The 25,637-nt window shown below is 45.6% G+C and overlaps 1 protein-coding gene across 7 annotated transcripts in view; it reads right to left on the bottom strand.

The window, feature by feature from the left end:
- The window catches only part of C4H10orf90 (chromosome 4 C10orf90 homolog), a 203,537-nt gene that overhangs the window by 38,761 nt on the left and 139,139 nt on the right, over positions 1-25,637 (bottom strand). For all 7 annotated transcript variants that reach the window (XR_009353214.1, XM_059172855.1, XM_059172858.1 and 4 more), the window contains one exon: positions 21,113-22,193. Coding sequence is in view for 6 of the 7 variants with exons in the window: in XM_059172855.1 (XP_059028838.1) it covers positions 21,113-22,193 (1,081 nt within the window). In the remaining variant the exon portion in view is untranslated. The remainder of the gene's footprint in view (positions 1-21,112; positions 22,194-25,637) is intronic.

The following is a 25,637-nucleotide window of genomic DNA, read 5'->3' as shown; positions in this document are numbered from 1 at the left end:
TGAGCGCGTCCCTGTCTGACGGGAACTGGACTTTAGCTAAATTCAAATGTACAGAACTCATTATAACCACGTCATCATGGACAACAGTTCCTGCCCATTTCTAGTCCAAAACTTTTACAAACCAAGTGGCACACTTCAGCAATTCTAATTCAGGATTTCTGCACACTTTCTTAGCAGAAGCACGGGTGGATAGAAAATTAGACAAGAGCCAGCTGGAAGAAGAGTGGAGACAGAGAAGCAGAGAGCTCCGTTACACCTTGACTGAAATCATTAACGTCCTAAAGAGCTAGAAGACATCACTCTGGCTTTCCCCATGATGTGGAATTACACATTTCCCACTTCTGACAAGACCACCAGTCTAGCCACGTGAGGGCAATTTTCAGGAAGGAAGCAGCTGATCAGCTTTGTGGGCCACAGAGACCAGACAGTAAATACTGGTGTGTCCCCGGGGAGAGCAAGATGGTCAGGTTCTGTCTGAGATTAGCAGGAGATGAGCACTTCCTTATGGGAAAAATAGTTCAAATTTTAAAGGGCAGTTTCTCTTCTGAAAAGGAATTAAGGAACAACTTCGGTTTTGGTTCTCTTACTTTTTAGTTCCCGGCACCTGTTCCATTATTCTCGCTGAATAATACCTAGCAATATGTGATGTGCAGAAATCCACTACTTTTAAAGTTACAGTCTGGAAGATATTGCTAGCTGAGACAACACGATGCAGGACAGTTATGGTATGTGGATTAAATCCCAATGAAGCGGTTATTCAATCACTCTTCAAAAAAAGCAGGACCATTCACCCACCTGTTAGGGCATGTGGCTGGCAGGTTGTGAACAAGGTGAGCACAGGTGGGGGCTGCACTTTAAAGAGCATTTTGGGGCTAGCAGGTGGAGCCCCAGTGAAAGACACTGCAGTACACTTAGCATTCTGGTCTTTGCTAGTCTTTTGACTTGTAGTCTAATTTCCTTTGGTTGAGTAACTAATTCAACTCAGCTGCAGAGAGACTGTTTTTCGTACGTTAACTTTCATGATGTAATTAACGATTCACATCCAATTACATCATGTTAAAAACCTCCTTCCAATCCTTTCTCTACTAATCCTGGACTCAGTGCCTGCGTGCTGACTTGATCAACACTCAGGAGGAAAGTGGAAAGCTCATTTGCAAGCACAGAGGTGAGCCTGGGATGATCTTTACCGGTGCTTTGGTCAAACACATGCCTGCCTTCAGTTTGTGAGCTGAGATCGGGTATGTTTTTATAAGAAAATCCTAGGGTAGTAGGTAGGCCATCTTCAGAAGAAGACTTTTACATCAGCTCCACAAACATGTCTTCCCTTCCAACCAGATGCAGGTATTGCCACGTGACTCCCTGCAGCCTGGGAGAGCTTCACAGTGTCCCCAGAGTGAGGCCTGAAATCCCTGCTGTGGATAGCCCTCCACCTGGGGTCCAGGACTTCTTTCCATTAATATCCTGTTTGCAACTCATCAAGTCCTCAGGGATCGAAGCACATGTTCCATTCATCATTCTCTTAGATCTTCCGAACGTCTGTGTCTGCCGCGCGCTGCTTTCCAGCCCCTGGGATGCCATCTCCCTCCCACTGATGCCACTGAAACTTTGCTAGTTCTCTCTTCGGAAATCCATCCCCCCTCACTAATGATGTTAGATAAAGCCTAATCAGGTCATAAAAAAAAAAAAACAACTTAAAAGTGTGGATTATCCCATGGGCCTGACTCTGACTCCTCTTTCATGCCTCTCTTTCCCTCTCGCCTGTGAACATCTTGAGACAGAGAAAGTTCTCTTTCCCTTCACCATACCACCAATGGCACCAAACACAGTCATTCATCTACACTCTGTTCTCAATAAAACTTTGAAATGAGTTATTTTTGCATTCAGGTCTTTCAGACACATGCCTGTTCTCTGAAAACCCATCATTATTTGTGTTGTCACAAGAATTTCAATTCCCTAAAGACGAAGAAGTCAGAATATAGTAGTAGAACTGTAAAATGGAAGTTCAAAATGATGTAGGGGTGACTCTACACTGACCCAAATGGTACAGGCTAATCATCATGGTCCCTGGTGACATAAAAGAGTTAGTACCTTAAAGACTCCTAGGAAAAACCCTAATGGTCAAGGAGCTGAAGGGGAAGTAGAAAAGACAGTTTCCAAAGCAGGAAATATACATGGCCAATAAACTATCCTACATCATTTGAAATTAAACATGACTAAGATACACTCTTTCACCTATCAAATTAGCAAAGCACAAAAACATATGCACTCAGGCACCTGGGTGGCTCAGTCATTGGGTGTCTGCCTTTAGCGCAGGTCATGGCCCCAGGGTCCTGGAATCGAGCCCTGCATCAGGCTCCCTGCTCAGCAGGAAGCCTGCATTTTCCTCTCCCACTCCCCCTGCTTGTGTTTCCTCTCTCACTGTGTCTCTCTTTGTCAAATAAATAAATAAAATCTTTATATATATATATATATATATATATATGTATATATATATATATATAGTGCATATATATATATATATATATGCACTCAATTTTAAAGAGAACACAAGGAGAGCAGTTCTGCAATGCCAATGGCTACATGCTGTGGCAAGATTTTGTAAAACAACTGGTAATATGGTATCAAATGCCTTAAAAATGTCCAAATACTTTATCCAACAATCCTCCCTCCAGGAATATAGTTAAAGAACACAAGCAGAAGTGTGGCCAAAGATGTACACATGAAGATACACAGTAAGTATTAAGTATCATTTATAGGGGTGAAAAATTAAGAAACAAGCAAACTGCCCAACATGAGAAATATGGTTAAAAAGTTATATGATCTGAATATTAAACTAATATGTTTACAGAGAATTTTTAATAACATGGAAAACAAGTCACTGGGATTCATAGCTTGAGAAAAACTAATGATGTTAGATAAAGCCTAATCAGGTCATAAAAAAAAAAAAACAACTTAAAAGAAGCACCACTTAAGTCTCCTTGTGTAAATGAAGAGGCATACGATAAACAGGCTTTAAAAATTAGTATTGTAATGATGACCATTAGTCTAAAAATTTAATTTTTAAACATACCCCAAAATCCCAACTTTTTTTTTAATGGATGGCCAACTTAAGAAAATTCTAATGAAAAAAAAAAAAATGAGTGAAATATTTTACTTGCAGCAACTAGATACTCAAAACACCCTTATGCTAAAAAGCAACTAAAAACCTTGGACATAAGCACAAATACATATACATGGCTCAGCTTGCAGGAAAGTATGGAAACCCTTCAGAGCTCAAGAAGAAAACTGGAGACCAATCCACCTTCCCTAAGGGCAATTACTAATTTCTGGTCACCTAAAACTTTGGATTTAAGGACAAACAAGCTAGCAGACAAAACCTGGAAACAGAGACTGTGGGAATTTGGGGTGGAAAGTCCTGCATGAAACACCAAGACATAATCCCAAGCTGATCCCCTCTCAGGCTTGGGGCCAAAATTCACACAACCTGCCCAGTATGAACAACCACAAGTTGGAATTTTAGCATAATCTGAGCCCACCTGAAAGAAACATGAAAATCCCTGAAGAAACGTATCCCCAATCTAGGATGCAGAATTTCCACAGATAAAGTTCTGAAGGACATGTGTTCGGAATCACAGTAACCAAAGAGGAACCATGTATGGTGACCACGGTTACCATAGTACCCATCTACGAACCCCAAATCACAATATATGCAAGAAACAACCTCCATTAGCAAAAACCAGCAGATAAGCTGAACTACAGATTCTGACTTATATGTGACTCAGATATTAGAAATATCAGATAGAGAACATAAAATAACTGACATGTTTGAAGGAATAAAAAAATTAATCAAAATTATCAGTAAGGAATAAGAGACTATTAAACTGACCAAAGTGATTTTAAAAAAATTTTAAAGCATCACACACACACACACACACACACACACACACACACACAAATGCATTAATTGAAATTTAAGACTCAGAGGAATTTAGATAGAGCTGAGAATAGAACTAGTGAAATGGAATACTAGCCTAAGCACGTTTAATGAATGCATCATAGAGAGTCAAATAAATGGAAACTGAAAGGCAGGGCAGGAGAAAAGAGGATGGACGGAGTACAGAATTCATCTGAGCAGACCTGAAAGGAGATAACAGAGGAAATGAAGGAGAAGAAACAAGGAAACTGCTGAGAAACTTCCCAAACTGATAAAAAGAGTCATCGGATTCATGAACACAACCAACCCTGTAAATGACAAAAAAGAAATCCACATCCAAAATCATCATGGTGAAGCATAATCCCCAAACCAACAGAAAATCTTTAAAAATTAAAAAGAAAACAAAAAAAGATACAGAGATCAACAACTAGACCTACAGCTGCCTTCTACAACTGGAAGCCCAAAGTGCGGGCATAACACTTTCAAAAGGATGAGAAGAAATAATTGTTAACGTAGAAGCCTATACCTTTGACAAAGTTTTCATTCAAGAATCTGATGAAATAAAGGTGTTTTTAGAATTCCCACCTTCCCCAACCCCAGACAAATTTGGAGATTTTATCACCAAAAGTCCCTCCATTTTGATGTTCCACCAAAAGGGACACCTCAAATATGTATTTTAGAAGATGAAAATTGATGTCAGCAGCAAAGATCGGGCATACATAAAGAAAAGGGGAGCCCAGGCAGTGGTAACCATGAGGTAAATCAAACACTGTGTAAAAGTAACATCAGATCTGTAGGAGTCACAAAACAAACGAAGATAGAACTATAACATGTAATAGACCTAAAACACTGGGTGTCACATGCAAAGAGTGAATCATTGAACACTACGCCAAAAACTAATGATGCACTATATGTTGGCTAAGTGAATTTAAATTAAAAAAAAAAAAAAAAAGAACTAAAACATAATAATAGGAGGGGGTAGTGGGAGTTTAGATTCTAAAGAGAGGATTAAAATATTAACTTTCAACTTTGTTAAATTCACGTTACAACTTGCAGCTGGTGAATGAAATAATAGAAATAAAAAGTAGCTTAGCCTCCAAATAGCAGAGAAAAAAATTAGAATAGAAAAAATTAATTCATTACAAGGTTATGAAAGAGATAAAAAGAAAAGGTAGGACAAAGAGAAAGACTAAATAGCATGATGGAAATAAATCCACATATACCAGTAATCAAAATAATTACAAAGTGGGGCGCCTGGATGGCTCAGTGGGTTAAGCCGCTGCCTTCGGCTCAGGTCATGATCTCAGGGTCCTGGGATCGAGTCCCGCATCGGGCTCTCTGCTCAGCCTGCTTCCCTCTCTCTCTCTCTCTGGCTGCCTCTCTGTCTACTTGTGATTTCTCTCTGTCAAATTAATAAATAAAATCTTAAAAAAATAATTACAAAGTTACAATTATTACAAAATAATTGTAAGTGGCCCACATTTTCTATTTAAGCAAGAATAGCCAATAACATTCTGGAAAAATGTTAGATATTAAATCCCATTATGAAGATACATAAAACAAAGTGATATTGGTGGAGGATATGCAGAAAATACTTCAAACTGAATTAAAGAGAAAAATGTATATGAATATTAGAAGGAAATTCATATCTTGAAATAATTATGTGAAAATATTTGATAGGAACATTTGAACAAAGTCTCACCCTTAGGCTAAAAAAGTAAACAGAAGAACAACAAACTTAGGAAAAAGTAAACAGATGCAGAGAAAGAATAAAGCTAAAAGCAGAAATCCGTGTAACAGAAAATCAATAAACAAGAAGAATCAATGGAGCAAACCCTAGATCCTTGGAAAATTTTCAGCAAAATGGATAAACCTCTAGCTAGACTGATAGGGACAAAAGAGAAAACACAAATTATGAGTACCAGGAAAAAATGAGGAAACATCATTACAGATCCAAGGATACTAACAAAATACAATGAACAACGTTGTGGCAATAATTTCAATAACTTTGATGAAATGGCAAATTCCCCAAAGGATACAAAATTAGCAAACAGACTCCAGAAGTAGTAGAAACACTGACTCGTCCTACAAAGAATTAAAGAAATTGGATTCATAATTAAAGCTTTCCCACAAAGAAAACTTCAGGCCAAGATGACTTCATTGGTGATTTCTACCAAACACTTTGAGGAAACACTTCCCAGTTCTTTGTATAAAACAAGTATTTTCCTGGTACCAAAACCAAAACATTTCAAAAAAGGACACATTACTATTCCTTGAGAACAAATTAAAAGAAATTCCTAAAAATATTAGCAAACAGAATGCAGCAATACATTTATTTTTAAAAGGGTAAATGTATCATGACTAGAGTTGAACCTAGAACATATAATTTGTCATGAAATTTTGTATAATTCCCCCATTACAAAATAAAGGAGAGAAACCCTATTATTATTCTAATAGGTACATACAAAGCATTTAAGTATTCCACAATAATAAAAGCTTTTATTAAATTAGGAATAGAAACAATGAAACAAGCAGAATAAAAAATGGGCAAAAGACTCAAATAGACATTTCTCCAAAGGGGACATTACAAATAGCTGGTAGGCATATGAGAAGAAGCTCAACATCATTTAGGAAATCACTAAGGAAATGCACCTCAAAAACACCATGAGGGCACCTGGGTGGCTTCATGGGTTAAGTGTCTCCCTTCGGCTCAGATCATGATCCCAAGGTCCTGGGATTGAGCCCAGGTCCAGCTCCCTGCTGGGTGGGGAGCCTGCTTCTCCCTCTCCCCCTGCCTGACACTCCCCCACCTTGTGCTCTCTCTCTCTCTTTCTCTCTCTATCAATAAATAAAACCTTAAAAAGAAAAAAACACAATGAGATACTGCTGCAAACCCATTAGGATGGCTATTATTAAAAAAATCAGAAAATGACAACTATGGACAAGGATCTAGAGAAACTGGAAGACTTGTGCTTTGCTAGTGGACATATAAAGTGGTACAGCTGCTATGGAAAGTGATATGGTGGTTTCTTAGAAATTTAAACACAAAAATATATATGACTCAGCAATTCTACCTCTTGGCATATACCCAAAAGAGTTAAAAACAAGAAACTCAGAGAAATATCTGTACACCGCTGTCCACAGCAGCGTAATTAACAATGGCCAGAAGGTGGGTCCACGGACAACAAAGTGTCCATTGACAGATGACTAAAACAAAATGGGGTCCGTCCATACAGCGGACTATTATTCAGTATTATTTTTTATCAGAATTTTTTAAAAGAGAGAAAAAAATCAGAATAGGACGAATCTTTTTCAAACTGGCAGACAGAATCTACCTACCTACCTACCTACCTTCCTATCTATATTTTTAAACCCCTACAGCTGACGAGGGAATAAATCAGGATGCTCACCCCCATTACTGCCATTCCACATTTTACTGGTAAGTCTTAACCTAGTGCGTTAAGGCAAGAGAAAAGAAAGTAAAGACATCAAGATGGGAAAATAGTAAGTAAAATTTTAATCAGACATAATACCACTGTATACATACAAAATCCTGGGAAATCTACAAAAAACACTGTTATAATTATTAAGTGCTTCCAATGACATTGCAGGATTCAAGGTCACCTGACAAAAAAACAATGTGTGTGTGTCTATGTGCAAGCAAAAAAAAAAAAAAAAAGGAAAGGAAACAAAATGTCTAAAAATCACGATTATTCATTTTAGGGAGCATTCAGAATGTGAAATAAGTAGGGATGCATTTAACAAAATACATGAAAGATCTTTATCATGAAAACTACAAAACACCATGGAGGGAAATTCAAGAAAGATGTTGTCATGTAGAAGAATTTTGAAAGCATTAGTTTGAGTGGAAGAAACCTTCCACAGAGAAAGCCCAATCTGCTCCCATTTATATAGATTCTAGAACAGAGACCAAGGGAAGATCGGCAGTTTTCTGGTACAGGAGCAGGGGGAAGACTGACTGGGAAGGAGCCAAATGTTCTTCTGAAATATTCTGCATCCCACTGTGGTGCCGGATACATGGGCACATATGTAAAGGTGTGTACTTTAAGGTAAGTAAGTTAAGCCTCCATATAGCTGATTAAAAGCAAATAACAAAGTGTGGGATCAAACTGAGAGGGCTTTTTCTAAAATATAAAATCAAAATTTGAGAAAGTATGATGGCAGCCAGAGCCCATCCACACCCGACCCCTGCAGTGACATGACACCTCAAATGTCAACAGGACTTTACCCTTAGGAGTATATGAAAAGATTCCCCACCTCTCAAATCCCTACATGGCAACAGAGCAGGTACTGTGAGACACATACTATTTGAAAGGCATGGAAATTTCTAGAAGGAAACTGCATGAGTCAGGGAAATCCTCATATAAACATAAATTTGATACAGGATCGACATTTCCAGCCAGTAGAGATGTAATGGATTACCTCATCAATAGTCCACAGACCATTGGCAAACCATTTAGGGAAAAGAGACGCCAAGCTTCCACCATCTGAGGATATCCGTCCAGAGGAATTATAGATTTACAAAAAGGAGCTGGAGAATGAGCTTAGGAAAATAATAAAAATTACTGACTGTCAGAAATTAAACAGACTTGGTGACTAGATGCAACGTGGTACCCTGGATGAGATCCTGGAACAGAAAAAGGACATTAGTGGAAAAACTGGTGAAATCGCAGTGAAGTCTGGAGTTTAATCGCGTTGTAGCGATATCGATTGCCTGGTTTAGGTCAGGGAATCTCAATTGTGGGTGATTTTCCTCCCTGGGGAACATGTGACAATGTCCAGAGACATTTCCCCTTTACAGCTGGGGGTGGGGGGGGGTACGTGCTGCTACAGTGTCAAGGTTGAGAAAGGCTATCTTGGAAAAAAGTGCTGTGGTTATGAAGGAGAGTAACATAAGGAGAAGCTAGATACTTGGGCTATCCAGGAACCCTCTGTATTACCTTTGAAACTCTTATGTCATTTAAATTCTCTCAAAATTCAAAGTAGAAAAAATTAGGATAAATGACATTCAAAAACACAAAAGGATATTTTAACAAAAATAAAAAGTCAAAAGAGAAAAGACTGAAGTGGACAAAGAAAATATACAGGCAATTAACAAAAGCAAAAATATAGATAGGTCACATGGGAAAAGTTCAACATCAAAAACTAGGCATTATCATAAATATCATTTTTCACTTATCAAAATGGCATGGAAATTTTTGTAATGCCAGCACTGAATGTTCATGCACATTCAGGGAAGCTGGCGTTTAAGTGTTGTTAGTGTCACTTCATACACCTGTTGCAGAGGACCTTGAAATTCTGCCTATCCTTTGACCCAGAAATTCTCAGGAATCAAGGTTAAGGAAATGATACGATGTGCCCACAGAGATGTCTATACAAGGACACTTATCAACACGTTGTTACAAAAATGTAAAAATGGAGACAATCTATTCAACAAGGTTTTAAAATCAAACAACAGGGGCACCTGGGTGGCTCAGCGGGTTAAGCCGCTGCCTTCGGCTCAGGTCATGAACTCGGAGTCCTGGGATCGAGCCCCGCATCGGGCTCTCTGCTCAGCAGGGAGCCTGCTTCCTCCTCTCTCTCTGCCTGCCTCTCTGCCTGCTTGTGATCTCTCTCAAATAAATAAAATCTTTAAAAAAAAAAAAAATAAAAAATAAATAAATAAAACCAAACAACAATAGCAGCAACAAACCAAGGTAAATCCACCCAACGAAAGCCTGGGTACCCATTACATGGTTAACAGGACTATTGTAGGACACGAAAATGAACTTCACAGTCACTGCTGAGAAGGAGCAGCCTCCAAGAATGATGATTTACATGGTCCCCTTTCAGTTAAGGAAAGACTAGAAAAACAGAATAAAGAAAAAAAAAAAGTCTGTTGCACCCAAGTAATCTATTTGGAAATATCTACAGAACGTTCAGTGATGTTGCCTATGGGTAGCATGGCTACAGCTGCTCATTTTCCTCTTTTTGCTTGTCTACATTTTAACTTTTCTGGTGCACATTTTTTTTTAAACAAGTAAGAAAGAAAACATTACAACAGCAGAAGAACTGAAGAGGAAACGTTAGATTTACAGCCTTTTCTAAGCATTCACATGGACACTGGGAGATGTGGGGAGAAACCACCCAGTTCCCAACGATACCAACAGCCAAGGAGGGCTTGTGATGGAGACAGTGAGGGTGCGCTTTGCCACACCAAGTACCTCAGCACGAATTCCCACTGATGTCTAGGTAAGCGACATCTCCCAAATGTACGACCCTGGGCTGGTCAGTGCGTTTTAAGGACCACGTCTCCTCCACGCTGCTGGCTGGGATGGGAGGCTCTCTCCTCACAGCTCCTTCGCGATCACTTCTGAACCGAAGCCGGTTACTCTGTCTTACGTGTGTATGTATGGGGGTGCAGGACAGGATGCAGCTGGAACCCAAGGTCAGTTTCACCATCTACACAGGCCATCCAATCAAAATCACCGCAATACAGTCCATATTTACGCAAAAAATGGATAAGCCTCTATCTTCTTAAAACACCAGAGCTTCTCATCTGCTGACTACATGCCAGCCTTGCAATGCACGCTCAGGCCTTCCATTTAGTCTTCTGCCCAAAGAGGGAAAACCTCAGGGGCTGTGTGGACCAAATGCCCTGAAACGTAAGAGCCACTCAGAAGACACAGAGCTCTGGCAGCAGGGAACGTGCAGGTGTTATTCCTCATGGGGCCCACATAAATAGCATCGCCCGATGACTGATCCATACCCGTCATGTAGGCACATGACACAACACAGCAAAGCACCATGAAGACAAAGGCAGTTCTACAGAAGATCAAAACGATGCAGGCCTTGTATCCCCAATGTTTCAGCTAATTAAGAAAACCTGGATTTTTATAGCTGAGTCTATAGAAAACCACCACTTAACAGGCCAGTTTATATAGTCCTCACCCAGACTGAGTTTTACTCTGAGTTCCTACGGGGCACTTATCACAAGAACGGGAGTGGACAAGGCCAGGCATTTGGGGAAAAGGGTTCTCACGCTACCTGGCATGACAAAGGCTCCGCTCTTGCAAAGAGAGCCCCTGTGCTGCGCATCTGCCCTTCAGGACCCCTTGGGGAACCTCAAACTTGAAGAGTTTGGTCATTAGCCCTAAGAGCCGAGAATCACGATGCCCAGTAGAAGGGACATGCTGTCCTCCAGACAGAACTGTTCCTGAAGGGTAGAAGCATATATGCCACCACAAAATATGTCACTTTGCGTGAGGAGTATTTTGAGCTGAAAGCAACTAAGACAGACAGAAGAACAGCTCTCTGCCCTCTCCCTATTTGCCTACAAGCAGGACATCGATGTACACAAAGGTGTCCCTCTTCCCTGCTCCACCAGGAAGGACAGAAGTTAATCACCAGAAACAACTTTAAACCCATCAGCCAGGAGACAGCACCAGAGGAACCGACATAACAAACGTCAGCCTTTATCTGCCAGTGGTTTCCTCCCTGCTTTGCTGACCCTGGAAGCCCCAAACTGCTGGCTTTCTTTTGTTCTGGCATTTCTTCACAGACCCATTGCTCTTGTTGAAGGTCTACATCTAAGCTGGGACCCTTCAGCCCCAGTTCAGAGTCAGTCTTCCCACACATTTTCCCATGTATGCATGTCAATAAACTGACTTGCATTTCTCTTGGTAATCTGCTTTTTTTTTTTTTTCCTCATTAGGGACCCAGAGAGCACATAGGAGGGTGCGGGGATAATTATCTTCCCTCCCCTACAGCTTCAGAGCCCAGGAGACACTGGATTTCAGTAGATAGTCCAGGGCAGGCATCTGGAAAAAGTATCTCTGGGGTGTGTGATGCCCTCCCCTGGCCGGGAACACGTTCTCCACACTGTGACGTAGCCCCTAAGCCACACGAGCTCAGCAGAATGCCCCCTGTGAGGACCGTGGTGCTTCGTCCACAGTGACGCCCTCACAGGGCTCTGACCTAATCCAGGATATAAAAGACCCCGTGTAACCATGTGGGAACAGCTTCTGCATTTAGCACAAGCTACTGGGGCAACACGGCTTAAGATGACTTTCCAGGCTGGTCCTCCCGTCTGCACTCACCTCGCCTTCTTCCAAAGTTAGGTGGTAACATGGGAAATACATTTACATTTTTTGGAAAGACCTGAGCTTCTGCCTTAAGATAATGGGGAAAATAGCAAAACCCATGAAGCCGAAGGAGTTAAGCACACCACCCATTTCTCATATTTTTCTCTCCTTTTTTTTCAGGATCGTCCATTTCTGGACCTTTTTACCTTACAGAATTCACCATTATGACCACTCCTTTTTCCAAGATCATGTCCACATGAATTTCCCACAGACGGCTCAGGTGGCACTAAGGTCTGAAGATAGTTAGTTCCCGCTGCACACCCACCACGCTCAGCGCTCCTTGTGGCAGGTCGGCAGCGAGCACAGCCTGAACCGAAACACAGAGGGTCTCAGCACACCTGTGGTCTTTCTTCCACGAGGTCCCCTGATGATCCCTATTTCTCAGACAGGTAGAGAGGCTGGCTTTGCCGTCACCTAATTTAAAAGATCAGATCATGTATCCCATCACCCTGCTGCAGCCCTTGAACCCAGGTCCCTTAGGCAAACCTAAGCCAGTGGCCTAGTAGAATGACCACTTCCTAAACAACAAGAGGACATAAGCCACTTATTCAACTAAGGGAATTACTCGGGGACTTTTTTTCCATAAATTCAGTTGGGGTAGCTGACCTGAACAATTTTTAGTGATCATATATTCTAGGAGATGATGGGAACATCACAGTCAAGATTATGGGGAAAACACCAAAGCCTATCAAGATTTACCAAGAGATAGATGAAAACGCACAGGCACACACACACACACACACACACACACACACCCTTCAAAATGTTTTTGCAACTCTGTCCATATGTTTTCTCTTTTAATATTAAATTTGGCTATCTAAAGGATAATAAAGGAGTTGTTCCATGATAATACTTACTCTTATTGAGTTCTTGGAGAGAAACGATAGTTGGAAACTTTTTCCTGCTAAATTTTAAAACCAAGTGGGATTATAATAGTTCTCACTTCGCTTTTTTTACAATCTGCCTCTGGACAGTGAATCTTACATGGCTCCCCACCCTTTCCTGGCCAGGGAGGTTTTAGATACGGCCACGGGGAGAGGTGGTTTGAGGGAAGACAAGGCAGCTGGCTTTTAAGTGACCCTGACATCAGCAAGGCTTTGTTGGGTCACCAAAATGACTGCCCTCCACCCAGCACACACATCCTGTGTGAGGGCTCTGTGCTCTGGGACTCTCTGCTGACCCTGGAGAGGTCAGTGCCAAGACTCAGGCCTGGATCCTGACCTCAAGGGCCATGCAATCTAGAGGAAGGAAATAGTCCACGCCATAGAGCAAACCCATCGTATCAACAGGCTGTGAAAGTCCAGGAGCTGAGCACTTGAGAGATCCAGCTGGACCTGGCACTGAGGCTGCGTCTCAGTCCGTAAACAAAGAGCGCACAGCTGAGCGGCTGGTCCACGATCGCCACGGGCTGAAGGTCTGGGCACAGTGTGGGCACAGTGTGGGCCAACGGCTCTCAGCCACAAAGGGTTCTGATGTGCCCCGACCAACCAATGTCTGGAGATACTGGTTTGGTCACAACAGGGAGGGGGGCTATTGGCACCAAGGAGACAGAGGCCAGGGGGCTGCTAATCACCCGTTAGTGTGCAGACAGCCCCCCGCAATAGAGCATGATCAGGCCCCAAATGTCCAGCTGCTGAGGCCCAGAGGAGGAGGACTGGAGGGCCGGGGTCACCGGGACGGCCACAGCCAAGGTCAAGGTGAGAAGCCGGAATGAACACCCATCAGCCATCGCAGAGTCGTCAGCTAAAACCGCAAGGCTGAACTGCAATTAGCAAAACTTAGCAGACCAGTATCTAGTCTTGGCCAAGCACATATGGAAAGGGCCCTCGCTAAGAAAAGCAGCTTCCAACGAGGCTTCTCCTGCAGTTGAATTTGGCACCATGCCCCAAGAACCTTAAAAAGGTTGATATGCTCTGATCTGGAAATGCCAGTTAAAAGATTTTTTTCCAAAAGGAAATAACCTAGCAAAGCCTTACACACCAGTATCCACATTAATATTAGTCCAAAAAGTGAAAAAGGAGTAACAACTTTAAGGGCCAAGCGTGAAGAAATAGTTAAATAAACCATGGCATGTCCAGAAAACACACCATCTCAGTCAATAATATGTTCTTTGTAAAGTACTGTTAATACCAGGAAATATTTATGACATACCGCTAAGTGGCAGAGACCCACAGGGAAATCACATATGTAGCAGGACCTCAACTACTTAAAAGAAAAAACATAAATGCATAAAAAACAATGGAACGAATACACCAAAGTATCAACCATGATTATTAAACTTTTTATTCTGTATTTTACTATTCCCAGTTGCCCATAATGTATTGGTTTTATGGTCAGGAAAATAAATCTATCTGGGCACAGAAGTTCATGAAGGCAACACAGGCCTGGGTCGGGGTAGGGGGTGTGGATGTAGGGGACAGCGGACGGCTGAGGGAGACTCTGGGTTTTGCCAGTGACTGAATAGGGCAGCAAGGGACAGGGAAGGAGTTCAAAGAGGCCCCAGACTTCTGAGCCTGGGGTCCAGGAGATGAGATGGCCATGACCAAGAGCAGAAGCAAAGGAATCTGAGGGCAACGGTGACAACGGTGGTCTGGGATATGGCATCAGGAGGCCTGGGGGACACAGCCAGATGCGTGAGCATGAAGCCTGCCCCTCCCCCACAACTAGCAGCGGCTGGGGCAAATCTATTTACCTGTTGTACCTGTTTACCTCCCCCTCATGCCCTTGAGGGAGCAGTAAAGGGATGAAAGCCATGAAGCACGTGGCCCAGCTCAGGGGGCGCTAAGACCCCAGCACAGAAAATCGGGGGCGGTCTGAGCACCACCACGGAGCGGAAATGTTGCTGCTCCTGCCAGACCTCAAATATTTGCATCCCGACCTTTTTCAGTGCCTGTCCCTCTCTTTCTCTAGACACTCTCAAACTCTCCTGCAGCATAAAACACTGGCCCTAGGAAGAAGCCTCCCAACCACACCTGTAGCCTAGAACATTCTCCTGAGCTCTAGACTCACGGGCCCAACCTCCAGCTTGCCGACTGTGCTGGAAGGTCCCACTGCACTTCAAACGTACCCTAACCTCATAGTGGCACTCGAGTCTTCTCTGCTTGTCTTCACATCCTCCCCATCTGGATAAAACTCTTCTCCCCTGTTATCCAAAATACACAAACAACTCTTAAAGCTTGACAAGAAGAAAACAAACAGCTCCATTAAAAAATGGGCCAAGACCTTAACAGGCACCCCACCAAAGGAAAGACACAGAGGGCAAATAAAGCCTGCGGAAGGATGCTCTGTGGCCTATGTCATCCGGGAACTGCAAAGTAAAACAAGAGTGAGATATCACCTAGCACCCATTAGAATGGCCCAGATCCAGAAGGCGGACCACACCGAATGCTAGTGAGCTCTGGAACAATGAAAGCTCTCCTTGCTTGCTGGTGGGAAAGCAAAATGGCACAGTCATACCCTGGAAGACAGCGCGGCAGCTTCTTACAAAACTAAACATACTCTGGGAAAGCTTTCTGTAGAAGTAAACAAACAAACCAACAAAAACTAAACATACTCTGACCACGTGATCTGGCAATCACACTCCTTGGTGCTTCCCCAAAGGAGCTGAAAACTTACATCCACACAGAAACCTCTGCCCAGATGTTTATAGCAGCTTTATTCCTAATCTCCCAACTTAGAAGCCACCAAGATGTCCTTCAGAAGGTGAGCGGAGAAAGGCCGGTCTGTCCAGACAATGGAGTATTGTTATTCAGCGCTAAAGACAAATGAGCTATCCAGTCTAGAAAAAACAAAGAGGAATCTTAAATGCAGATTGCTAAGTGAAAGGAGACGATGTGAAAAGACCACATAGCGAACGATTCCAACTACAGAACATTCCAGACATGGCAAAACCATGGTGACCGTAAAATGATCAGTGGTTGCCAGGGGTTAGTGGGAGGGAGAGATGAACAGGCAGAACACAGAGGGTTTTTAGAGCAGTGGAACTCTTCTCTGATACGACAGCAGCGGGTACGTGTCATTACACATTTGTTCCAACCCACAGCATGCCCAGCACCAAGAGTGAACCCTCACGTGAACGACAGACTTCGTGTGATGATGACATGTCATCGTAGGTTCGCCGGTTGTGTCAGATGAACCGCTCGGGTGGGGATGTGCATAGGCAGGAGGTTGTGCGTGTGTGGGACGGGAGATACGTGGGAAATCTCTGTACCTTTCTCTAAAACTTGCTGTGAACCTAAATCTGCTTTAAGAAATAGTCTATACACGAAACAGCCCTCCTCTAGATGCTTTAGTCAGAAATCTAGAGTCCACCTTGCCCCCACTCTGCCTCCCTCCTCTCGAGCTCACCAACTCCCCGAGGCTTGCGAATTCCACCATCGGACTTCTCCCTCCCCAGCTTCCAGTCCAGCCCTCACGTTCTCCACAGCAACGGCCTCACCTGCTTCCATCTCTCACCCTCTGAGAAGCAGGACCATCTTCTTACATATGCTGCATCACAGCATCGCGCTACACTTAGGATAAAGTTTTAAATCCTTATTCTGGTCTCTCAGCCCCTAACCCTGACCATGACTGTGATCCAAGTTCACCGCCCTGCCTCATGGCCCCACTTACCACGTGGGGTAAGATGCAAGGACCGTCTCGACCACTCCGAAGTGCCACGATTCAAAGCTTTGGCACACAAAGGCTGCCCCACTTGTGCTTCAAGAATCGCTCTAAAACCCTCTCCCTCAGAAACTTCTTGCTAACCCCCGACTGCATCACAGAGTACTTCTCCCTCTGCTTATTCCTGCTTTTTTTTTTTTTCTCTTCCTATATACGGAGGCCAAGACTGCTCCCCAATAAATGTCCGTTAACCTCCACCTCAGAGTTGGGTTTCCAGAGGATCCCACATGCGCGACTGGCAAACACGGTAAAGTTTGTTTTGGAGCATGAATGATTCAGAATCTGCCAGTTTCAGCCAGTCGGCCAAATCGGGCCACTGCCTGTTCTTGGGAATAAAGTTTTATTAGAGCATGTCCACACTCCCTGATTTATGCATTGTCTGGGGCTGCTTGAGTTGAGCAGTTGCTATGGAAACCATCAGGCTCTTTACCAAAAAGAAAGCTCACAGACCTCAGTTTTAGATCATTAAAGAAAAGTCCTATTTGTAAAATAAGGGCTCCTCAAATGTCTTCTGGCTCCTCTAGTAAGAAGTTCTGAAGGAGCAGAGCCTAATGCAGATTGTTCTGGTAGGCATGTGTATGCAGAGAGTCTGTCATTTTCCCTTGAGCAATGGAAGGTCTTTCTTTAGGACATAAAGCTGCCTCACTAAACCTGCATTAGATTAGCGCATCAGAACACTGGCAGACACAGTGGTCACTTCGTGAACCTGCAGGGGGTCCCGTCACTCCTCTCCAGGGAGTCCTCTCCAGTCACGCACACCTTTGATCCCCAGTGATACTAAGCTCCACTGGAGACTTCTCAGACCAAGGCCACCAGCAGCCCAAATGCTGGCTGGGGCACAGGGAAACAGAGAGCCCATCACAGAACATCAATGTTTGGGGCAAATCAAAAAAGTGCATTCGTAAGTCTCTTCTCCAAAAACATCTAATGAACTTCCATGGATGTCTTGGAAATAGGGGAAAGCTTCAGATCTAGGCCACAGATGCCAGATGAAACCAGCAATAAGTCATGTATCAAAGTCAATGCTGTTTTAGGCACACAACACCCGGCAGAGAGAGAATGACTTGGACCAATACTGCACATCCCACAGAACAGCACAAAGAATGGGATTTCAGGCTGGGAAGGATTTCCGAGCAATAAATCCTAACTGTACACTAAAGGACGTGGCTTATTACATTTAATTAGAAATTCACCGTATACATCACTCATCCTGATAGATTCTGGCCACCAGAGACTACTATTACTCCATACATCCACGAGTGGTCTTCAAACATTCCCATTGTGGTGACCATGGAGAAGGGGTCCACCCCTGAGAGAGTCCCCACCAATCAAACTTCTCTGCTTAGAGCCATCACTCAGACGGTATGGCCGGAGCCAAGGGCACGGACCATTCTCGGCTCTGGCACTGAATGGCCATGTGGGCTCGAGGAGATCATTTCATCTTCAAGCCTCATTTGTCTTAGCTGCAAAGTAGGGATAATGATGCTGTCTTTACAGAAGGGAGGATTCCAAGTGATGGACACGACCGACGTCAGCCGGGGCCTGGCATCTAGGACCTGCTCCATCGCTGCTGGGGTCGTTGGCAGGATGAGTGCTGAAGACAATGTGACACTTCCTCGGAGCAGGCCAGGGAGCTGAACAATGCCCGTCTTGTGGGTGCTGGCGGGAGGTGTGCCCAGAGTGGAGACACAAAGAATGAACTTATGGGGACTGAGGAGAAGGGCAAAGGAGGAAGCAATTGCTCAGTCTCTAGAAAGAGAACAGGTCCCTGTGTGTCCGTTAGAACGCGACACGGTAGACATGACCGAGGTAGACACGGTCTATCGACCCTGCACCAACTGTTTGCAAGTCTCCCCTCTTCCCTCATCTTAGTAACCGTTCTGCGTGCATGTCCATTCTAGAATACGATGTATAGGACTTCCTGTCTGGTGACCTAATGACTAGAACTGAAACTGCCTTGCCTCTGTTTGTAGAATCTTCCAGACTGCACCTCCCTTGGGGCTGAATGTCAGCAAGGCGGCTAGAGAGGCTGCTGCTCATGCAGGATTTGGGGATCCTTCAGATAAAAAGAATCAGATTCAGTAACAATGAAATATGACGACGGCTAATAGCATGTGTAACCACAGGAGGCTGTCAAGAATGTCTCCCACAAGATCCCAGTGCCAGACAGGAAACACAAACAGCTCCTCAGAGTTTTAATGAGCACGGCCCCTTCCAGAAAGTACTTGCAATAAGGCTAGAGTGCTGTGTCAGGACGGAAGGTCAGCAAGCTCACCCTTGGAGTGCTGGGTAGGTTAGCCCAGGACAGTCTGTGGTGGTCAAACCCCAGGAGTCGTGCTTAGAAATCTCAGGCAAGAATGCAGTAGTGTGGACACAAAGGGCATTTTTGTCACCGGGAAGAAATACATCTCATTGCCCATGAGTTTCTGAGTGAGAAGGTCTGAAAGTCCAGGGAGGGCTGTGTGAGTGTGTGTGTGTACGAACGCATCAGAGGCGTGTGCCCAAAATGGTGAGTTCCAGCTTTCCGTGGTCTTGAGCTTGACGACTGAGGACCCACAGTCACACGGACACTCTCCCTCACAGATTCACCTCAGGCAAATGGGGCAGAGCTTTCTTCAAGCTAGAGAGGACCTTCGAGAACACCAAACACACTGGTTCTCTAGCCGCCCAGATGAGGAAACAGGCTCCGAGAATTAGGGTTGTCTTGTCCACCCTAATGGCACGAGAAAATCATGCATCAGCAACTCTCAAAAAGGTGGCCTGGCCTTGGTGAATATCTTTCCTCAAGTGATAGAATGACCCACACGATTCAGAACCACTCGAATCCTCCTCATGGAATCCTTGGGATCTGGAGTGATTCTGAGGGAAGTCGGCCCATGGGAAGTAGAATGAATTCAGTACTCTGCCTAAGAACACCAGTTACATGGCCAGTCGTTCCACAAAATCAAAATCAAGTATATTCTCTGCACCAAAGCCAAAATAAGTTAGGGTGGGGTGGGGATTTTCTCTGCTCATGTTCCTCTCCTCTGAAATCAATGTTTGGGACCCGACTCTAGTGATTTTTAAAGATCCTTTGGTCAAAGTGCCGTAAATCCAAATGATTATTTCACACCATGGAACCCAACATGAAGATGAGGATAGGCTTCAGTGGGGGTGGGGGTGGTAGGCATACAACAATGTCGGTTGTACATTTCCAGAATGTTCATCGATGAGGAAGAGAGAGTGGCAGACTTGAGCGATTTCTTAAAAATACTAGACTGAGGCCCATCTTTGCAAAACTGAGAAGGACTCACATCCTCCTTTTTTGCATTAAGTCTTGTAGGACTCCGAGGCATTTCAATGGTCTAATCAACCTGAAAGCCAGGTCAAATTGCCTTAAAAATCTCTGCGCATTCAATATATACACACTTGTTAAAATTAATTACATCACTGACCATTTCTACATACATTATAGCTTAAAATGTTTTACAGTCATTTTTATTAATTAATAAAGCCTTAATGGACAAAAATTACACTATGAAATTACTGTACGTATGCTGCATTTCCAGTTTTACTGCTATTATCTTTAAATATTTCCCCCAAATGGAAAGTCACTAATTCATAAATCACAGTCTCTTCTAGAAAGTAGAACTGAAAACTGGAAGTTTATCCAGAGAAAGGAACCTGGGTTCAGGTTCAGCCCTGCTTCCCTCTTCCTGGTCTCCTAAGAAAGGTAAAGGGTGCCCAGGGCTGCTCACCCTGGGAAGTCTGCCTTGTCCTGGCAATGACAAAAACAGCAACAAATTCTAGCCCAGACGCCCCAGAAAACTGCTGTTTTGCTTTTTGGCTCTCCCTGCCAACTCGCCTCTTTTTGAAAATTTCCCATAATTACGAACCATCGCCCCCCAGACCCGTAAACTCCATTTACACAATATTTCTAAGAGCGATCCCTAATGCCAGCCGTTGGAGGGAAAGGCAAAGCAGAGCAGGACTGTGGACCCTTCCAGACACCCAGATGTTCAGACAAGACACACGAAACCTCTGGGCATGGACAGCACTTTTTCCTCTTCTCCCTACTTTGGAGTCATATGGGCCTAAAAGAACTTCATGTGGGGCCATAGTTTCCTGCTCATGACATTACAGGATCTGGAACTATTGTTGGAAACAAAACCTTGAGGGAAGGTCCCTCAGAATCTATACCTGCCAATGGCCAACTCAGAGCAGAGCAGAGAGAGGATGCTTCTGAGAACGGCCTCTTGGAATAAGGCATGCAGAAGAAACTCACCGTCCACCTTGGCGGGGCGGGGGGGGGGGGGGGGAGGGGACTCGCACAGACGACCTGCCGGCTGGGGGTCTGTATTTGGCGGCCCCACTTCCCAAGACTGTCACTCACCTGCTGTGTAACTCCAGCCGGGAATGTGGATGGACAGTTGGCTGCCGCCCCCACCACCGGTCGTGGTCCTGTAGTCTTCTCTCCCTTTTCTTCCAGTGACCTGGTGAACGGCCGCACTTGAGAATCCTTGCTTTTCCAACAGACGTGAGCCCCTCCAAGGACAGGTGCGGGGCCCCAGATGCACCTGCTCCAAGGACGGGATTTCCTGCAAGAAGCTTCCTTGCAGACCTGGGTTCCAGCGGGGGCCTAGAGGGCTCTGGTTTCCCTCCGGGATTGCGGGCTCCCCGGCGCCGCTCCGGGGCCCCGCGTTAGCCGGGCCGCCTGCGCCATCTGCTGTCGGTCCGTGTGAACTGCACTTGAGGTTGAGCGACAGGACCGACCTGTGCATTTTGGGGCCCGCAAGCTGGGGCTGCTCCACGGGGACGGAGAGGGACCGGTCTAGATAGTAAGTGGAATTCGGGCACGGCTGGGTCACCCTGACCTGGACGCAGGAGCTGAACACCAGCGGCCCCTCTCCCGACCGCGCGGCGCCCGGAGGAAAGCTGCTCTCCCGGCTGTCCACATCGGCGATCCAGTACTGGGGACCCCCGCACAGCCGGGGGTCCGTCTCGGGCACCCTCAGCCTCATCACTGAGCCGTTTCTGGAGAAATCCGCGCAGGCGAACGGTCCCTGGTGCCGACGCGGAGCGCCCTGGGCCCGGCACTCGGGGCACCGCGGGTCCCGCACGGCCGCCCACGCCGCGGGGCTGGCCGGGGCGCCCACGCGCCTGGCGGTGATGGTGATGGACGCGAAGCCCCTCTGGGGGCCGCTGCCCGGCTTCGGGCTGCGCGGCGGCTCCGTGTCCGGTCCTGGCCCCGCGGCCGGCGTCGGCGTGCCCAGCCCGCCCGGGAGGAGGCCGAACGCGCGGCCGATGCAGACCCCGGGGCGGCTCCCCCGCGACGGCCGGGCCGGATGCGCGTGCAGAGCCGGGGTGCAGGGCACGAGCAGCGCGGCCCGGTCCACCTTTGATTTACTCTCATCAATCAGCTGTGAGATGTCTAGGGAGGAGATCATTTCTGTGTTTTGCGATGCCAGAGTCCCCTGCAAACGGGAAAAGATGGCAGTTACGCACACGGCCTATCGCAAGGCAGGCAGCCAACTCCCTTTCTAGGGCCAAGAGGACGTCCCAGAACCCTGTGCTCGGCCGAGGCCTTCTACCCCGCAGCTGACTCCACCTCCGCGTGCTCGGAAGGGCGGGAAACCCGGATCCACCTGGAATCATTCTTCTGACCCAGGGATTGGTTCTCTGGGCTGGGTGTCTATTCTCGGTTTATTTAACGATGTTTGTGTCGAGGGGGGGCATCAGATTCCAATAATCACCTTCACCAGGCCTGGGAGCACCTGAAAACAGGTCCACAGCCTCAAGGGGGAGGGAAGGGGAATTCTGGAGCAGGGCTGGGACTTGGGACAAGGGCTTCTGTGGGAGATGAGATAGCACTGGTGGTGAGGTCAGCCAAGGCCTCTCTGCCTACGTCCCCAACCCCCTAACACAATCCTCTACCTTTGCTGATTCACAGTAGGGTTCAGTGGCTCCCCGTGCCTGCCACGGTGGGGGTCGAATCCCAGGTAGTGGCACACAGGCAATCAAACACCCAGGCTGAACTAAATTAACACAGAGACCAGGAGAATCAGTATCAGGAAGCAGCTGGACGGGACAGATGTGGTTTGCCTTTCAACGCTCAGGGGCACAGCCACGGCTTCTGTCCAGTAGAGGGATCGAGGTGTTCCATGCTCCCTTATCAGCAGATCTGTGTCCTAACAGTAAAACTGCTAGTGTGTCCAAAACAGTGTGCTGAGACTTTTAATAAAGCCTCTGACCAGGTCAGCACCGGGAGGACGAGTTGTTTCCTCCTGGTTTTGTTTTTTGTACGTGTATGTGTAAGACACTGCAGGAAGCCACACGGGCGGCTGAACGGAGAATGCTCCCAGGGTAGCAGGCCCCCATTTTGAATCTCAGTATTCTACCTGCTTAAAACAAACTCTTGCCTGGAACAGCACAAGACCGGAAATAACCGGGGAACAGCTCAACCCCCACCAGGAGCCCCACCGGGAGCAGAGCCTTCAGGAGAAGCCTGGAGGCTTAACTGAGGCTCGGCAAGGATGAAGGAATTCTCACTCCATAATGGGCCTGAGAACCACCTGGAATGTTAACAACTACAGGTTCCCGGGGCTCCAGGGCTTCTGATCCTGTAGGCCTGTGGCTGGGGCTCCAAACTCTGCGTTTTAACCAAGATCCGGTGATTCAGATGCAGGCGGTCCAGTGAGCCCACTCTGAAAACCTCCAGCTGCTGGTCTTTCGAAAGAGGGGAAGGGCTTGTGTTTGAGAAGAGATAATCGTTCTCTTTTCCTTAGATGTGATGCGAAAGCACAAATTTTTCTTTTCTTCAGAGAAGGATTAGCACTCACTTATGCCACTAAGGTCATGCTTTCCTCCACCTGGACATGTGATGGGCGGCCGGCCCATGGGACCTTAGCAGCCAAGGCGCACTGCATTCTGACTCCTAGCCACGGGAAGGTGGTCAACTTCTCAGTTTTTCCTTTTTTTTTTTTTTTTTTGTCCTGTTTTTCATCAAAATCCCTATCACCTGACACTCGGTGAGATTTTTAAGGTACATGGGAAGTTGCAAATTCAAAAGATACCCAGAGATGGGTGAAGAAGAAAGAGAGTCGTCTTAAATGTCCCTTCGTCTTATAAAAAAAATCTGACTATCACGGGCTACCCTTTCCCAGGTGGCTAGCGAGTGCCAGGCTCTGCTTGAAGCCTCTTTCAAGATGGGAGCGTCTCCCCTCAGCGTGTCTCATTACACTAACAACGTGGGAGCTTGTAGAACCTCAGCCCCCGACCAAGGGCATCAGAAGCCCTGGGGTGGGGCCAGGCATCCCATTTTCTCCTCCGGGGTGATTATAGCAGGCAGGTGAAGCAGCCCCAGGGGCTTCTGAGGCACCTCCCTCTCCTTTCTAGGAGGCTCTCCACGGCTGTGCTTTACAATGGAGAACAGTGAAAGGCACCTGGCATCTACCCCAGGCAGTTTGACTCGGTACACAGTCCCTCACTCGTTAAATTTAGTTCTGATAATAATTTGCCCGCGTATCCTACCAGGTGCATAATTGCACTTGGTAGGAATTCCTTTGACACAGGTCTTTGAAAGAAAAAGCAAATATTCCTCTTGGAAAGTGTGCTGTGTTGGTCTTATTTTATACTGTATAGTAATGTTTCCCCAAGTTTGGGCCAGTGGCCACTTGCGTAAAAAAAACCTGGTGCAGGGAGAGTTAAAAATGCAGATTTCTGGACCCTTCCTTCCCCTCCTCTAGACCTAGGGTGAATCAGGATCTCTGGGATAAGGCCAAGCAGCTCTGTTTTTAACCACCTTCCAGGTGATTTTCTGCAGATAGGGAAGAAGGAATGCCAGGCCAGGACTCAGACCTCCTGGAGTCTCTCCCTGAGCACACGCCGGAGGGACGCCCTGGGGCCCCATTGGCGGTTTCAGGCGCCAGTGTAGGAGGCCCTAGAGGCCCGGAAGGATAGGATAGGGATTCACCCACCATCTCATCGCCTTGGGCCTGGCTGGTGTAGCGGACTTTGAGTCCATCACATGCAAACAGACGAAGGAAGAACAACAAGGACTTGAATCTGAACTCAAGTCTGAAGCGGGGGAATTGAGTTCCATCTGAACTCAGTCCTGAAGCTGTTCCTGAGGGAGGAGATGCAGGTAGAAGCCCAGTCCTGAAGGAAAGTCTGTTTACCTCCCCCACCTTACCAGGAAGTTCTGGAAACCAGAAACTAGGAAGGACGCAAAAGTACCTCTCAAAACATGGACTTGATACGTCACGGCAGGGTATGACTCTTTCTGTGATTTAGCAGAAATCGGAGGATGTCTGGTGGACTCAAACCTCTGAGTGAGTGAGGGAGTATTTACAATGAACACATTTGTGTTTATTTGAATTACACAAATGGAAATGGCCTGTTCCATACCCAATGACGCTGAAATCTTGTCATTGTGAACGGAAGCTTTCGAGATGTAAATTCTGTCATTCTAGCACAGAGTCCTCATCAACCCATTTATCCATGAACTCATCAGATCTATTGAGCTCCTACTACAGGAAACGGAGGCAAGTTCTTGGCCCCACGGAGTTAAGTGGGAGAGAACGCCAAGCAGGCAACCAAATTGTCAGGACTGGGATTACTGGTTACATTTTACTGCGGTTTTTTTCCTGAGATGTTTACACTCGGTTTTGGAAAAAGCCCCAACCGACAGACTGAGAGAAATTAAAAAGGAAACACTGTATGCTTTGCTCGTCAAAACACGAATCCTACTCTTGTAGGGGAAGTTCTGTTAATCAGATCCTATTTTCTCATCAAAATCCATTAAATCATGACAGATAAATTCCAACCTCTTAAAACTCTGGGCTGCCAGAACAAAGTGCCACAGTCTGGGTGACTTAAAAACAGACATTTTATTTTGTCCCAGTTCTGGAGGCTGGATG

This window comes from Mustela lutreola, chromosome 4 (genome assembly GCF_030435805.1).
Source record: "Mustela lutreola isolate mMusLut2 chromosome 4, mMusLut2.pri, whole genome shotgun sequence".
In the NCBI taxonomy this organism is placed as follows: domain Eukaryota; kingdom Metazoa; phylum Chordata; class Mammalia; order Carnivora; family Mustelidae; genus Mustela; species Mustela lutreola.
This window is presented reverse-complemented; position numbering and strand designations above follow the sequence as displayed.